Source organism: Pseudorasbora parva, chromosome 2 (genome assembly GCF_024679245.1).
Source record: "Pseudorasbora parva isolate DD20220531a chromosome 2, ASM2467924v1, whole genome shotgun sequence".
Taxonomy (NCBI): Eukaryota; Metazoa; Chordata; class Actinopteri; order Cypriniformes; family Gobionidae; genus Pseudorasbora; species Pseudorasbora parva.
The window spans coordinates 19,645,467-19,663,279 of NC_090173.1; the positions used below are offsets into that span (position 1 = coordinate 19,645,467).

Consider the following 17,813-nt stretch of genomic DNA (forward strand, 5'->3'; position numbering starts at 1 on the left):
GGAGAAACCATGGAGAACGTTGGGCTGCATGTAACATCATTCAGCATGACCGGTTTGGTGGTGGGTCGGTGATGGTCTGGGGAGGCATATTAATAAAGGGACGCACCAACCTCTACAGGGTAGACAATGGCACCTTGACAGCCATTAGGTATTGGTATGAAATCCTTGAACCCATTGTCAGACCCTATGCTGGTGCAGTGGGCCCTGGGTTCCTCCTGGGGCTTGACAATGCCCGGCCTCATGTGGTGAGAGTATGCAGGCAGTTCCTGGAGGATGAAGGAATTGATACCACTGAATGGCCACCACGCTGGCCTGACCTCAATCCAAAAGAACACCTCTGGGACATTATGTTTCGGTCCTCTGGGACGTGATGTCCTAGTCCTGATCTGGGAGGAAATACCCCAGAACACCATGAGTCATCTCATTAGGAGCGTGCCCCAACATTGCCAGGCAGGCATACAAGCACATGGGGGCCTTAAAAACTACTGAGTAGCTGCAATGACATTTCAGCAAAATGGACAAGCCTAATGCATATTTTTTTCACTTTGATTTTCAGGGTGTTTTTGAAATTAGTCCTCTGTAGGTTGATAATTTTCATGTCCATCAAACGATGTGACATCCTTTGGTTCCTAACACATTACCCAGTCCATATTAGTATAGATATTCAGCATGACATTTTTCCCCCATTGAGATCTGATGTGCTTTTAAAGTGTTCCTTTAATTTTTTTTGAGCATTTGTATTTTAAATGCTGTTCTTTTGAACTTTCTATTCATCAAAAAATATTTCACAGACTCCAAACATTTGAACAGTAGTGTATAAATACATAATTCATAAATATGTCAGACATAAACATACATATAATCCATTTCTGAAAGGAAGTTACTTATTTGTACCACGAAAAGTTTCTTGTTTTACCTTTCCTTTTTCTCAATATTGATCTCTGCTTTTCTCAGAAATGTTTATGAGGCACATTCTGTGAGTCTGACAGGAAAGCACCTTAGCATGTAACTGCATTAACCCCCTCTCATTACCACATGTGATGTTTCTTTGTCACGTTTGCTGTTTTTGGACAGGATGTCACACTTAGAAAGTGCATTGGATTGCTAGTTAGACACCTACAACAATGTAGATGTGAAACTGCAGGTTCTAAGAGTACTTAAGGAAAAAAAAACATCTACAACTAGATACTTGAAACAGTTCACAATTTTAGAAATTATTAATTTATTCATATTTTAAATTAAAAACATCTGGATTCAATTTGATAACTGCAAAGGCACATCCATTCTCATGGTTCAGATTACTCAAAGCACTGCCGCACTTTTTGTGTTTGTTTGATTTTTTTTTTTAGCAAGAGATGGAAACAACTTCAAAAAAGTGAAAAGTGAAATTCATATTGTTATGAAAATGGCTGTCATACAGAGAGGATCTACAGATCTTGTGATATGTTTCCTGTCGCTCTATAAAGAGAATCAGAGAGAAATTAAAGCATAATGCTGGTTTCAGATCAGTCAGCATATTTCGCGCCGCATACAGCAGCAGTAATCATCGTTTACATATGTTGAACGATATGGGATATAGTTTTAATGTACTGTAGGTCTCTCAAATTGATCGTTAAATAATCCACAACACAAGAACAGGGTTAAAACGAACGAGTCTTGAGAAGAAAAGGGCCGAAAGATCTTTTCGCTCTCTACTTTTACATTTCTTAGCTACTGCGGGCAGTGGTGTCAAGTTTGTTTGAAGGGTTCTAGTAAAATATCTTGACCCGAATCTCAAATACACAGCAAACCATCAAATATGCACTAAACAGTGTTAGACAATGCTGTACACATCAAGATTGTCACTCTGTGACCATATAAAAAAAGAAAAAGGACAGAAATATCTAATGTCTTGTACCAAGCTCGGGATGCTGATTGGCCAGAGGAAAAAGTGCAACAAAATAGGACATTTTTTTCTTTTTAAATAAATAAATAAACAAGGGAAGGGGGGGAAAAAGAAGTAAGAGGAAAGACATACAGGGAAAAAAACCTTCCTCTCGTTTCTGGCAAACTGCTGTCATTTGCAGAGGTATGTATACTAGCCCTAAAAAAAAAAAAAAAATAACGTTTTCTGCAGAACCCAGCTGAATCACGTACACCTAGTAGACTCATGGGAAATCTAGTTTTTAAAGAGCTGGGCTATAATATGCTTTAAACATTTAATGACATGGCAGTCACTGAAGGCATCAAGAACAAAACAAAAGAAAAGGTACCACTGACCAAAACGACTATCAACACTTCTTGAAATCCACAGACGTTCAATCGCACATGCACAAGAACACACGCATTCGTGCTAGCCATTAGCCAATAAAACGATAAGGTCCTGGGTCACTCACCGTCACACAAACAACACACAGATAGGCGGAAAGTATACATCAACACACAACACGCACACTTACAGTCCATCTTTTCTCCCTACACAACCCTTATAGGTTCAAAAGCTTGACTGACAGGTTTCAGTAGCCAATCAAAGATCAGTCCGTCACGAACGACTCTTAGGATCCAGTTGCAGCAGTTTTCATTTGTCTTCTTGCGTCTTAACTTAACTAGCTATAGACACAGAATCAGGTTTAGATTCGGGAGCTATTCTTAGTGAGCCATACACCCATTCTAAGATCTCGATATGATATGTCTATGTTATGAGCGTGTGTGTCGCTAAACGAAGGCGGCACTATCCGTGCCTCTGTGTTTCAGAGAATGCAAGTGTGTATGTGCATTTGAGACAGCTATGGAAATGTACATACGAACATCTGAAATGTTGTGTAAATATGTAAGCTGCAGCATTTATGTTTGTTAGTTTAATGTGTTGGTTTTAGTGCACAAACGATGAGTGATTTATCATGTGGAGTGTGTGTTTGTAGGTGTGTGTGTGTGTGTGTGTGTGTTTAAGTTCTCAGTTATCCATGCTTCCTGTGGAGAACAGCACCCTCTGGTCGGTTCGAGCCAGCTTGGCGGGCGGTTCCAGAGATTCGTCCCCGATAGCACCCATATCAGACTGCAGAGACAACTCCTGACACTCATCATCACTGTCTTCTTCCTCCTCCTCTTCGTCTTCTGAGACACAGACATACAGAGAATGTCATTTATAAAAATGCATGTCGCTGCTTGAGCATAAACAGTATCTGCAAAGTTACAGCGCTGAAAGTTCAATGCAAACGGAGATATTGTCTTTTAAAATTAAGTCAGTTTATTGCCTACAAAAATGGCCGGTTTGGACTACAACGAGCTTCTTCCTGGGTTGGTGCCATCATAAACCCTCGCTAGTCACCGCAGATGTGATTTCTGCCCGTAATGGTAAGGGGCGCGGCGTTTCTTCAGCCAATAAAAATACAGGAAACTACATTTGGCCATCTAACCAATCTAAGACCATTGTGTTTTTCAGAAGGATGGGCTTCATAGAAGCAGGAAGCAGACGAGCCGTTCAAAGGACAGTGGAGACAGCGGTGTGGAATAAAGGTCAAATATAAGAAAAATACGGCGTAAAAAAAAAGAAAAAAAACACGGAACCACCCCTTTAACATATATTTAACATAAAATAAAACAAATAAAGTATTTTTATACGTTTTAAAAGGAAAAATATGTCCGATTTGTGAGAGCCAGATATCTTGCTTTTTTACAGGTGACCAAATACTTATTTTCCACCATAATTTGCAAATAAATTCTTTAAAAATCAGACAATGTGATTTTCTGGATTTTTTTTCTCATTCTGTCTCTCATAGTTGAAGTGTGTCTATGATGAAAATTACAGACCTCTCTCATCTTTTTAATTGGGAGAACCTGCACAATTGGTGGCTGACTAAATACTTTTTCCCCCCACTCTACATATTGTGCCTTTAAAAATACACTGAATGTATTTGTGAGTGGTGCCCACTTTCTTGAGTCCATGCCATGATGCAAGGGTGTGAATTTAGCAAATGAAGAAGAAACAGAATATATCAAGCTTTGGCATTGCAAATCCATCTGTGCCTGTTTGTTATTTAAAAGATTTTTATGGGTAAAACTACTAACCTTTATCAGGATCGAGTGGGTTTAGACTTCGGCCAAGACTTGCAAACTTAGGGCAAAAAAAGAGAATTGGGACATTTAAAACACTCTTTTCAATTCTGAATCTGTCATTCACAGTTCCTCAGTCTAATATCCTGTCATGAGTTTTGTTTTGAATTGCTCATTAAAAAAAGAGAAGTGTGTCTAAGATTGATGATTTCTGTATCTAAGTCTGTGTGCATGTGTGTGTGTGTGTGCATGTGTGTGTGTGTGTGTGCGTGCGTGCGTGCGTGCGTGCGTGCGTGCGTGCGTGTGTTTGTACCTCTCCCATGACAGCAATGGGAGTTTCCCCCTTGGCCTGGGCAACTCTGTGCTCTATCAGATAGTACATGTACTCATCATAGAGCAGACGGATTAGGTGAAATGAGCCGAAGCTCGCAGCACTGCGGAGAGTCAGGTCTCTGATCACCATCGAGCTAAAGAGAGAGCAAAGAAAGGATACAGGAAATGAGAGAAAGAAGAGTTTTACGGTGGGTAAGACACATGAGAGGATGAGTAAGAGGAAACCATACTTGACAATACAGTTAGTGGCCACAACAGTCATTACAGCTCAGGTTCAAAACCTAGCACGCAAACTGCTCCAAACAGCAAAATGATGTTGAATTTAAGGATATACTTCCATCTTGTACATTGTTTATATACCACATTTTTTCCCCACGATTTGATTGAACTAAAAAAAGGGAATTAATATTACAGCATGGCCACAATTTAGTAAAACGAGGGTTAATTCTTGGCCATGAAATACATATTTTCTACTCGAATGTCTTGCGCAGAGCTCCGATATACTGGCACTACTGTCCAAAAGTTTGCGGTCAGCATGAATTTTTTTGAAAGAAGCTAATACTTACAAATTTTCCACAACAGTGATAATAATAAATGTTTCTTGATCATCAAATCATCATATCAGATGATTTCTGAAGGATCATGTGACACTGAAGTAATGATGCTGAAAATACAGCTTATTGTTATTTTATTATACTCGTGGAGGGGGGGGGGAGAGAGCTCTTTTTTGAGCTTTGCCGTCACATGAATGAATTTCCTTTTAAAATATATTCAAATAGAAAACAGTTATTGTAGATTCTTAGTAGGTTTTTGGAACAGAAGTGATGTGTCTCTTGTGTCATGTTCTTGTCCACCCCAGAGAACAACTCCCCAGTGACAACCTTCTGAGGCTCACCTGTAAAAACTCCACTTCAGCAGGAAGAGTTTCGCTGCTTTCGGAAAGGCAGAGCTGGACTGGTACGGCTTTAAGACCTGCGAGACCACACCGTCCAGCCAGGCTGCCCACTGCTCCAGAGAGTTCTGCTGCTGAAGGGTCAGTTTAAAGTCCTGCTCCAGCCGCTGCACCACCCGATCCTCACATCGGCACACCCAAGAGGCCTGTTCCTACAGGAGAAAGCACATGGGATTCAAAAACCCAAACTGAATGAAATATCTATTAATTATCCTTCAGAAATCATTCTAATATGCTGAGTCGCTTCTCAAGAAGCATTTAATATTATGACCAATGTTAGAACAGTTGTGCTGCTGAATATTTTTGAGGAAACCATGACATATTTTTTTTAATCTATCTATCTATCTATCTATCTATCTATCTATCTATCTATCTATCTATCTATCTATCTATCTATCTATCTATCTATCTATCTATCTATCTATCTATCTATCTATCTATCTATCTATCTATCTATCTAGCTATCCGTCCGTCCGTCCGTCCGTCCGTCCATCTACCTGTCTGTCTGTCTGTCTGTCTGTCTGTCTGTCTGTCTGACAGTCTGTCTTAAATAAATTATACATTTACATTCTGAAAAAAATGTTTGGTGTGATTACCCATTTCACCAACATATCCCTCTCTAAATTAGCTGGCATTTGCCTTTTTGGTATGATCTAGCGATTAAAGCTACAGTATGACCAAAATCGTATCAAAATGTTTTGCATACCACAAGGGTTAATCCACAAACTACCCCTATTGTGCTCTTCAGTAAGACGCCTTATCCAGGGGTTCACCTTATTAATATGTGTACTACAAGTCATTTAGGATAAAATCATGTGCTAAATGACGGATGTCATACTCAGCTAAACCCCTTTTTAAAATCACTTTCAAGGAAACAATTTCTAATTTATGCTAAACACTCACTTAAGTTTCCGTTAGCCTGATAGCTAGAAAAACCACAAACACCCACATGCATACCAAAAGTGAGTTCATCTCAGATGGTGACAGATGAAAGCTCTAGTTCAGCCCTGGTAAACACAGCATCCAGCTTCAAATCTGACTGGGACGTGAGGGATATGTCCAGTCACACACACCTGCACATTGGCAAAGTCCACTCTGTTGAGGTCGCTGAGCATCTGGTTGATCTGCGCTGTGTTTTGCAGGACGGCACGTGCTGCCTGTGCCAGGTGATTAAGAGAGGTGTATCTGCGCAGGGTCTGAGCGAAAGCGCTTGCACACGTCACCTTAGCAAGGGACAATTCACAGAAAAAATGCAATAAGTAACAGATTAAATGTTTAATATTATAAAGTTTAATTATCTTTTGTTGTATTAATTTAATAGCTAAAATGTTGTGTATTTACTAGGGATTTCATTAAGCTACTAAGATCATTTAAAAATTAAATCATATATAGGGAACTTTCTTGCAGATGATATTTGCATTTATTTTTCCCAAATTAAATTCATTAGGGGAAGTTTTAAGTCTTAGAAAATTCAAATTGAAACCCCCTAGTTTGAGATTGCATGTCTGAATTCTATGCGTCACAACACAAGCCCACACATTTAGGTTCCTGTTAGACCAAGCGTACTAACTATAATTAGTCATTCATAAAGCCAGTTGTTGTGAGTTATTGACAGTAGAAGTTGACCAATGCAGACGCGTTGAATGAAAATGCAAATTCAATCTCTGGCAGTAGATGACGCTTATAAAACAGCAGAAACACTATGAGACATCTGCGTTTACATGCACAAAAACATTAATCCCATCCAATTCCATTCTGGAGTTGGCCCACCCTTTGCAGTTATAACAGCTTCAACTCTTCTGGGAAGACTATCCAGGCTTAGCAGTGTGTTTATGGGATTTTTTTTTACCAGAACCGCATTTGTGCCTGGCTAGCAGTCTCCATTCAAATTCATCCCAAAGGTGTTTTATCGGGTTGAGGTCAGGAATCTGTGCAGGCCTGTCAAGTTCACATCATACTCACTCATCTATGTCTTTATGGACCTTGCTTTGTGCACTGCTCCATACCCAAACTGTTCCCACAATGTTGGGAGCATGAAATTGTCCAAAATGTCTTGGTATGCTGAAGCATTAGAAGTTCCTTTCCCTGGAACTAAGGGGCCAAGACCAACCCCTGAAAAATAACCCCACAACATAATCCCCCCTCCTCTAAACTTTACGCATCCAATGCATTTAGGCAAGTACCGTTCTCCTGGCAACTGCCAAAACCAGACTTGTCCATCAAATTGCTAGACAGAGAAGCGCATAGATCAATTTGCACTTCCCTGATACAAAACTAGTTAAAGCTCCAAACTTCTAACTTGTTCATCATGCCGGGCTCCTGCACATGATCGATATCCATCCACTCGCACAGAGGTTTTTCCCCAGGTTTTTCACATTTATTTGCTACTATCATGCTACTAACAAAATTTAGTTTGTTTAATTCAAGGACTTTCAAGGATCTGTGTTTGTTTTCACATACTTTTCAGTCCTTAAATCCGTGTGTCTGAAATTCACATCCTTTCAAGTACTTTCAAGGAGTGTGGGTACGCTTTCAATAAGATGTACAGTACCGTTCAAACATTTGAGATCTTTAAATTGTCTTTTTTATTTCACTGACCTTGACACGAACCATCTCTTCAGGAATGTTCATCATGGCATTAGTCAACCAGCTCTCAAGACTCTTGGCAAAGTTTCTGATGGCTTGTGTTAAGGCACCTAGAGAAAGAATTAAGAATTCATTTCAGCAAAATATATGATGTTGTGTGGCAATGGATGCCATAATTATCCCTGATGTTGACCCACAGGTTGGCAAGGTGAGCGTGAGTAAAAAGAGGCAACTTTTCGCTAAATGTAGATCACCTGATACATCACCACCAGCTCTGGTACATATTGCTGCACATTAATATGCAAATCTGTAGTGAGAGAACATTGGTGAACTCACTGGGAATAGGTCTCAGAACATCTGGGATAAGCATCTCCACCAGGCCCTGGTACAGTGTGTTGTCGCAGTCGCGACTCCAGCGAAGCACTGGCTCATATTTACAAAGCACCACCAAACATGACTTGGGCAGCCTCTTCTCTGACTCATCATGCCTAAGACATCCAAAGTAAAACGGATAATGTTTAGTGTCTTATCATTCATGAACTCTATGAAGCCTATTTAATTTCTTCACCAGACATGATGAGTTGGTCAATGTAGCGATGCAATGATGCGATGCAACATGAAAAAAGCAAATAGAATCAGTGATGTTGTCTACACAAGACAATGAGACAACCAATTCCGGACAGTATTTTTTTTTTTGCCGTTTGTGCTACTTCTGACATGAAGAGTAAATGGATTTGTAATGGTCGTTTTGTCGCATTCTGTGTAGAATTTCTCAAGCTGTGTAAGGCCCTTAAATGATATACATGATCTAAACTTTGATGAAAACCTTCCTCAAGTATGAGCTCTATATTCTCCTATCATATTACCTTAGCTGTAAAAGTCTGATGCATAAAACATGACCTTTTATATTTTGTCTAAATTTTAAAAAAAGTATTTGTCTGACAATTATTACGTCACCCTTGCTTGGTAGAACCACCCAAGATCCACCTTAATAAATTCCTCCTGAACACATGTAACCGTGAAAACCTTGACATGTAGTGTTGGTCTAAAGGAGTTTGTTTTGCTGAGAAGCAAACTTACACAGCTAGTGTTGCTGAGTCTCCTGCCTGATTTTCACTGAACCTCCAAAATGTTTTCCAAAGAGTCTCCACCAAAGGGAACTGAAGGTTGACCATTACATCAAGAATAGCCTAAAGAAACACGCAACATCAGTAAAAAAAAAAACAACTTGAAGAGATATTTAGCTTTTAAACAGAAATTCATTGTGATGCTGACATTAAATCACTGGATTCAAATAGAGAAGAAGAGAGAAGACTCACTTCGCAGTGTTCTCTGTAGAGCAGCTGAAAGCTCTTGAGATGTTCCAGCTCAATGCCCTCTGGTAAAGTTTTACCCTGCAGGTCAACATCAGGAAATTCGGGGAGAGCTCTGGACGCATCTAAACATCAAAGATTACAGCAACCATATTATGACTTGTTATTAATATCCACATGATTATTTTAGTGAATCAGTTTGTTTGAACTTCATATCTCCGACATATGTCCATAAAGTCATTATATTGACCAACTATAGGCTGCTATATATATAAAATATAGCTTTGTAGTTGTTTAACTAAAGTATAAATTATGATGGATAAATTGTTACAAGATCTTATTATTGGTTTGGGAAGTAAATGATCACCAAAAATAGAGTATTATTTAATGGACTTTACACACCTAGCAAATATCTAGTTTTTTAGAAGTTTAAACTGGACCCCCTCTGGCGCACTAGAAACTAACACTATCATCTGCGGTCTTTAGCATCCGTGTTAGCATTTTGAGGCCAGGGGAGTGAGGTTTACACGCACAGCTCTAACTGAGTCTTACTGGCCTACGTCCGTTACACTCACCCCCCTAAACCCCACTCCCATCCGGATCACGGCACCAAATGTAACCGGTACTACTTGACCCGCTCTGAGCAATGACCACCGGGGTCTCCAGTGTGGGAGGCGGGTGCGCTAACAAGGGCACTAAAGACCGCTGCTTTTGCAAGTCTTGAGGCCAGGGGAGTGAGGTTTATTCACACAGGCCTACATCCGTAACATATACAATAGTCACTTCATCTGAAAGCAGATAATGAATCAGGACAGTGCATTTTTCTCAGGCGCACTTGCATCTGATAGAAGTGTCAACAGCTTTCACACACGTCTTTCAAAATAAAAGTCTTGTTTTGTTGTTTCGTTGACTACACACTCAAGACGTTCTTATGACCCACTTTTGGGGTACCGTAGCTAGTGTTGGGCTGGTATTATACTAATGCTCAGCTAAGCTGCATTTATATTGTGAAATATTCTAATTTAAAATATTTTTTTCCTTTTAACATATTTTAAAATGTAATTTATTCCTGTGATCTGAATTTTCAGCATCATTACTCCAGTCTTCAGTGTCACGTGATCCTTCAGAAATTATTCTAATATGGTTATTTAGGAACATTTCTTATAATCATTAATGTTGATGAACAAAAAGAGCATTTATTTGAAATAGAAATCTTGGCCCCACTTTATATTAGGTGGAGATAACTACTATAAACTTGCATCAAAAAATAAGCACAATGTACTTATTGTGTTCATATTGTATTGAAAAACACTTTAGCTGATATTGAGGTGGACACGGGTAGAGTTAGGGACAGGTGTGGTGGTGTGGGTCAGTTTAAGGCTAGGGTTAGGTATTACGCCACATTCACACGGGGCGTAGGCTTTGAAGCTTGACGGAGGGCGTGGCTGAAGCTTGGATCTGACGCAAACGTCATGGTGACAAAAGCCAATCACATTAACTTACTTGCTGTTTGGACTACAACATAACACAAAAAAAGCACCTTTTTATGACAGCTAGTCTGTGAGACGAAATGGATGCTGATTTGTTTGTTTGTGCGAATGCGATTGCTCATGTAGTTGTTGTCAGAGCCCTGCATAGGTGCTCGAAGCTGTTGGGTTCATTCGATCCTGAAAAAGCGCCGATAGCAGGGAGAATATCACGTACTGGTCCGGGAGCTGCATTTGGATGGTTCACTGTTTGAGCAGTAATGAACGCAAATGGTTAGCGTCTGCTGTAGGATATTTGCATACGGCGATCTGATTGGAAGACGCCTGCGCTGGCGCTTTAAAAGTTGAGAAATCTTCAACTTCTGCCGCTTGCAACGCGAGTGAAGCGCCACGACGGAACCCACAATTCAGTTCGGCAACGGATGATGTCACCCATTCAAAGTAAATGGGAAGCGTTAAAGCTTATGCCCCGTGTGAATGCCCCATTAGAGAAGTGACAACAGTGTAATTATAAATGTAACTACAGAAATTAATTACAGATGTAATTACATGCGGGAAATTATTAAAAATGTAAATACAATGTAAAAACATCTATTTACACAATAAGTGCATTGTATCAATGATTAATTTGAACTACTACACAGTTAAGGGCACCTAATATAAAGTGGCTTTTGTAAAATAAAAAATGTCCCCAAACTTTTGAACAGCAGTGTGTGTACATCTCCCTGTGGGCCACCATTTCCATGTGATGTCATACACCTACATCTCAGGTTTTTAAATTTCCTAGTTTAAAGTCCAACTTCAAATTGTACGTTTACAACTTTGCATTAATGTTTCTAGTTTAAAGCATGCATTCTGCCTTTTAAAGACTCTCATTGATGTCAATGCTCACCTAGAAACTGCTGGTACTGCTGGACCTGGGTGCTGATGTCCGACAGACCCGAGCTCTGCTGCTGCTGCTGTTGCTGTCCAGAGCCTGACGACATCCCGTTAGTGATCCCCTCCACCTTCTGTACCGGCTTCAACCTGCAGGGATACAGAATCAGACGGACTGAGAAACACAGGAACCAGAAAGACCGAGAGCAAGACGTGACAGACAGCATGTGTGTCCACCTCTGCTTCTGGGAGAAGGGCTGCTGCCTCATGGCCAGGTGCTGTTGGTCCTCCATCAGTCGGAGCAGAGATGAGCTCGCTTTGATCCGCAGCCCATAGTAGTGATATTTGGAATTCCCTCTGGAACAAACAGACCAAAGCTTCAGTGCACCTGCATGACCTGAACCATAAGATCATGGAGGCTTCTAACCACATATGTATGTATTTGTGTGTATGCATGACTCACAAACACATACACACTATCATTGAATGAATACATTAAAAACTATCAATATATAATAATATACACTATTGTTCAAAAGTTAGGGGTTGGTAAGCTTTTTTTTTTTAAAGAATGCTCACCAAGGCTGCATTTATTTGGTCAAAAAAAAACTGTTCTCTATTTTAATATATTTTAAAATGGAATTAGGGGCCAAGCACCGAAGGCACCTATTGAAATCGTTAGCATTCTTATTATTATTCTGCTTCTTCCAATTCTTCTTCTTCTTCTTCCTCTTCTTCTTCTTCTTCTTCTTCTTCTTCTTCTTCTTCTTTTTCCGCTCTATGGCAGCCCATAGAACCGTTTGCAGGAAAGTGCCTGGTTGGCACACAGATAGAGGACAGTCTCAACTGTCACTATAGTACATTTTAAATCTCTAACTCAATCTCTCTAGCGCCACCACCTGTCCAAAGTCTGACTCTTGAACTTTTGAACCATAAGGGCTAGACACAAAATGAGTTGTTCCTCTGATTCCTTGGCTCAAACCAAGTCAAACGATTTATCAATGATTGATTTGATCAAATGCCAAATTCCCCAGCCAAAAATCCTTCTTTTTGAACTCCTCCTAGATGGTTTATCTGTTTTGCACACAAATTGAACCAGATCATCTTCAGACCATGCTGACAAAATTTATCGAATTTAAGTTGATCCGTACTACTGTTCGGAAACCACGCGCAAACAAATTTTACGTAGCGGTTGCAAAAATATACGTAAGGCTATATCTCTGCAACGTTTTATCGTATTCAAACCAAACTTGGTATGTCATCACAAGCATGACCTGAAGTGACCTGCAGCGATTCAGCGCAGCGCCACCTACTGGACCGGAGATACGAAAAATTTGTATTTTTGCTTATAACTTTTGAACCGTTTTTCCAAAAAAATCATAAAAGTGGTATCATTAGATTTGGTACAGCATGCTGAGTCATCTGAAATCCAATTTTACCATATTGGCAATTTTGGCTGTCGGCCATTTTGAATTATGTGCTAAAATGCTGTATTTTATAAACACACGAATGGATTGTTATGAAACTGGGTATGGGTCATCAGCACACTGCCCTGAAGGAACCTGAGAAGTTTTGAAACAGCGCAACCAAGTGGATGAATTGTTTTTCAAACGCTTATAACCTTGGCTGTGATTGATTTATTTTCATGGGAGTAACTTTCCTGTCTCCTGAATCCTTGCCGAGTCCAAAGATACCAGGTTTGTGCAGCGTGGTAACTCGGCGCTTATAAAAAGTTAGCTGATATTTAAAAAACGCTAGTCCAATCGAGACAAAACCAGCGTCAGAAGTTCGGAAACATAGGTCGATAGTTAAATACTAATGCCCAAATGTCAAAATATTGATAGTAAGGGGTAGTAAAAATCCAATTCAAGTCAGGTGTTAGTCATTTTTTACGTGTTTTTTCATATAAATGTCTACAATTCCAAAACGAAATGAGATATTTTCACCAAAATTGATACACACGTGTATGGGATCACTCCAAAGACACACATAAAAAATTGTAGGATTGTGTATCTTATTGGCGCTATAATTAAAGAAAATATGAAATTGGCTCTATACAACAAAATATGTATTAATGTGGGGTTTCAACATTTTTGCTTAAAATTGTCTTCAAATGTCTTCACTTATTTTTTCTCCTGGTCTAGCTTCCTCTTTTTGCTTCTGTTGCGATTGGTCCCGGTATTGCTGCTTGCAGCTATATCTTATTCCTGTGATCAAAGTTGTATTTTCAGCATCTTTACTCCAGTCTTCAGGGTCACATGATGCTTCAGAAATCATTCTAATATGATGATCTGATGCTCAAGACTTTCTTATAATGTTGTTTTATTGCTTAATTTATTTGAAAAAAATATTTGATGAATAGAAAGTTCAAAAGAACAGCATTTATTTGAAATATAAATCTTTTGTAACATTATAAATGTCTTTACTGTCGAAATGTTGAACATTTATTTATGGTGAGTTGATGTTTGTGAGCGAATCATTCTTATAAACTGATTCCTTTGATCTGATTTGAATATAGACAATGAAACAATCTATTTAACTTGGACAAAAACATATAAATTCACTTATATAAATTGGGCGCTAACAGACAGAGGTCGCGTGACCTTTCTCTCACCGCGTGCCGAGGCGCCTGGTCCTTAACCCCATGAACACCGAGCGGATGAGTTTTCCAAAGGACGCCGCATTGACCGGTTCCAGCTTTTGCTCCTGACAGTGCAGCAGGTAGTGGCAGTAGAGAGTGGACCGGGGCAAACTCACCCCTTCTGCGGTCTCATAATTATCCAACAACCACTGCACCTGAGGGCCAGAGGACAGCTGCCGGGATAAGACACACACACAGCCATATACACACTCAGACAGAGAGCCCAGGCTAAAGGATGTCCTAAGATACACGCAAACGCCTAAATGCAAATATGTGCGTGCGCTTTTGCATGCAGACCCCACTCATGCATATGCACTGTCATTATGCATTCATGCCGAGTTTGCGATATCATTTAAAGTCAACAGAAAACAGCATCCACTAACCCCTTTTAGTTCACTTTAAAGCGAAACTATTCAAGTGGAAAAAACTGCAGGGCAGAACTTGATTTTATTATTCATGAATTGATTGGATAAGAAGCAGTTGCTTTGGACCTGAATGTGAGTTCACAGTGGATTTCAGTTTCGTGTTGACTTCAAATAAACAACAAATGGCATTATTTAGCCATCTTAAATATTTTTATTCTGATAGTTACATGAAAACATACAGTGCTGGGATGTCTATGCACATTTTTATTATTGTGTGTAGATTGTGGTAGAGTGGTCTTGTGGTAAAATAATTCAGAGAATGAGTAATCATTCAAATTTGAAGAAGTATGCTGCGTACAGAAGAATCAAAAGCGGAACTGTTTGGTAGAGATGGGTGGTGATAAAACATTTAGGTTGGGCAGAAAAATCTTGTCCTCACCTCAGGGTCGGACAGATATTCAACGTTTTTTTAAAGAAGTCTTTCTTATACTCAACAAGTTTGAAGTTATTTGAATTATTAAAAACATTGATATTGTGAATTTTTATTGCAATTTAAAATAACTGTTGTCTATTTGAATATATTTTAAAATTTAATTTATTTCCTGTGATGGTCAAGCTGAATTTTCAGCATCATTACTCCAGTCTTCATTGTCACATGATCCTTCAGAACTCTTTCTAATATTATTATTATTATTATCAATGTTGAAAACAGTTGTGCTGCAGCTGCTTAATATTTTTTGTAGAAACAATGATACATTTGCAAATCTAATGACATACAAATATGCAAAAATACAGAAAATCAGTGACGGGGGCAAAAACTTTTTCACAGCACTGTATGCCTCTCGAAAACTGTTTCTGCGTGCCGTGGCATACAAGATGAGTATGCAATGAAACGTAAAATTAATGGAAAGCCTCAATCATTAAATGAAGGGATTTTGCAATACAGTGCGCAGCTAATTTGGAAGGCTAATGTATATATGAACATGTTGAACAGGATCACACAAGGCCATCTGTCTCTCATGGATAATATGAATATGGTTATGACTGAATCTTAATGTTTTCTGTGATGAACACGACAGCACAGAGAAAGCCTTAGCAAGCAGCGCCGACGAGCTACATGTCAACTGGACATGTGTCCTCATAGAAATAGCATGCGTTTCCTAAAAAAGTGATGCAAAAGTCAGTCTGATGACTTTATTTAAATAAATTTGGATTTGGAGTACATGTATCACTGTGCTCTCTGGCACGTGAAACTGAGTAATGAGATCGGCATGCGTGTCAATTCATTTGGGGGGCGGGAAGAGGAGGGAGTCTGTGAGTGGCGATGAATGACGGTTAAGCCCCGCCCCTGCTGTCATCATACCTTTTTGTCTGCCGACGGCACGCTATTGTCCTCGCCTTCGTTTATACTCACGGTGGCCGGAGAGGCACGGGTGGGGTGCGGATAACCGTGACCGTTTCCGCTGCTGCCGGTGCCACTGCCAGCCAGCATATAGCCACCCTGAATCACATAGCTCCCGCTGCTACCGTTAGCCTCGCTCCCGGAGTCTCCGGAACCGTTTGCTGCTGTCCCAGTGGCTGCCACTACAGCTGTGACTCCGCCTCCAGCCGCCACCGTGGGATTGGCCACGATCTGCCCTGTCCCAGCCACAAACATGGACACCCCAGGGGACCCTGTTGTCACAGAGACAGTGAGAGGGGTGCCGGGGGACGTGGCCTCAGATCCGGAGGCAGGGGTGGTCTCGTAGTACTGTCCAGCTGTGGTCTGGGTATACAGAGGGGTCTCTGTGTAGGGGAAACTGCTGGAACGGCTGAGAGAAAATGGCAAGAGTCAGGATTCTGAGTTTTAATCAAACAACTTTTATTACCTTGGGCTTTTCACACTTTGTGAGCACGATGAGACTTCTATGTTTAACCAATACTTTATGACTTTCTTCTTTCTGATGAACACAATCAGAGTTAAATGAATAAATATCCTGACGCTTCTAAGCTTTATAATGGCAATGATGGGGTCCATTGAGTTTGAAACTCAAAAAAGCACGTCCATCCATAATAAACGTACTCCACACGGCTCCAGGGGATTAGTAAAGGGCTTCTGAAGCGAATCGATGGGGTTTGTGTAAGAAAAATATCCATATTTAAAACTTTAATATCTAGCTTCCTCCAGACCGCCTTCCGTATTCAACTTACGGAAAAAGACATTGCGTAAATGTCTTGAACTGCGAGAGGCGTTACACTCTTTGCATAAGATGAATACGGAAGGAAGTCCACCGGAAGCTAGATATTTTACTGTTTTTTTCATCAGATAGAAGCTAGTCATATACACCTAGGGTGGCTTGAGGATGAGTAAACCATGTGGTAATTTTTAATTTCCCATAAACTAATCCTTTAAAAGTGGGTACTCAGGATTTTAGATTTCAAACTGTACATTGGTAAACCCTATGTTAAAATGTGCCTATTTAAATTACTTAAAACATTGATTGGACAAATGAAGCACATCATAAGCACAACATTACTACTATTTTAATACCTTAAATGGGTGGTTGAGTGCCCCTTTTTACAAGATGTAAAATAAGTCTCTGATGTCACCAGAGTGTGTAGGTGACATTTTAGCTCAAAATACCCCACAGATAATTTTTTATAGCATGTTAAAATTATCCCTATTTGAGGGTGCTGTTTTTGTGTGTCCCTTTAAATGCAAATTAGCTGCTTCTCACAGGGTAGAGCTTCAAGAACTTCAGTTAGCAGCTCTGATAACCTCATGCAGAGATCCTAAATTATTTGTTTATTTTAACATATTTTAAAATGCAGTTTATTCTTGTGATAGCAAAGCTGAATTTTGAAGTCGCCAACTTTTTGCAGAGCCAATATGCATTTTGCATCCGCTAATACTCAAAAAAGTCCATTTGGAGGTCTCTCTAGAGACCTCCAAACTTCGTGTGGCTTTAAGATTTGCTCAAGATCAGTGTGTAGAGACCTTCATGGAATAGGTTTTCATGGCCGAGCAGCTCATCCAAGCCTTACAAGTGCAATGCAAAGCATTGGATGCTGTGGTTTAAAGCACAGAACCACTGGACTCTAGAGCAGTGGAGACGTGTTCTCTGGAGTGACCAATCATGCTATATGTATAAATGTATACACAGTATATATACATAAAATACAAATTTAGCCTATCTATTTTTTAAATGCATGGAATTTCTGTAATTGAATTCCATAGTATTAGCCTGG

At 39.8% G+C, this 17,813-nt stretch overlaps 1 protein-coding gene across 7 annotated transcripts in view; it reads right to left on the reverse strand.

Annotated features, from left to right (window-relative positions):
• Positions 1-1,205: 1,205 nt before the first annotated feature.
• The window catches only part of rfx1a (regulatory factor X, 1a (influences HLA class II expression)), a 32,509-nt gene continuing 15,901 nt past the window's right edge, over positions 1,206-17,813 (reverse strand). For 2 of the 7 annotated variants that reach the window (XM_067458514.1, XM_067458541.1), the window contains 13 exons: positions 16,000-16,396; positions 14,194-14,393; positions 11,817-11,936; positions 11,596-11,729; positions 9,223-9,341; positions 8,984-9,093; positions 8,240-8,391; positions 7,916-8,013; positions 6,391-6,540; positions 5,261-5,469; positions 4,346-4,499; positions 4,048-4,093; positions 1,206-3,093 (listed from right to left, as the gene is read on the reverse strand). In XM_067458514.1, the coding sequence (XP_067314615.1) occupies positions 2,933-3,093; positions 4,048-4,093; positions 4,346-4,499; positions 5,261-5,469; positions 6,391-6,540; positions 7,916-8,013; positions 8,240-8,391; positions 8,984-9,093; positions 9,223-9,341; positions 11,596-11,729; positions 11,817-11,936; positions 14,194-14,393; positions 16,000-16,396 (2,050 nt within the window). In that variant the 3' untranslated portion in view covers positions 1,206-2,932. Of the gene's footprint in view, positions 3,094-4,047; positions 4,094-4,345; positions 4,500-5,260; positions 5,470-6,390; positions 6,541-7,915; positions 8,014-8,239; positions 8,392-8,983; positions 9,094-9,222; positions 9,342-11,595; positions 11,730-11,816; positions 11,937-14,193; positions 14,394-15,948; positions 16,397-17,813 lie in introns of all 7 variants that reach the window. The other 5 variants (XM_067458507.1, XM_067458535.1, XM_067458499.1 and 2 more) reach the window with 3 other exon arrangements.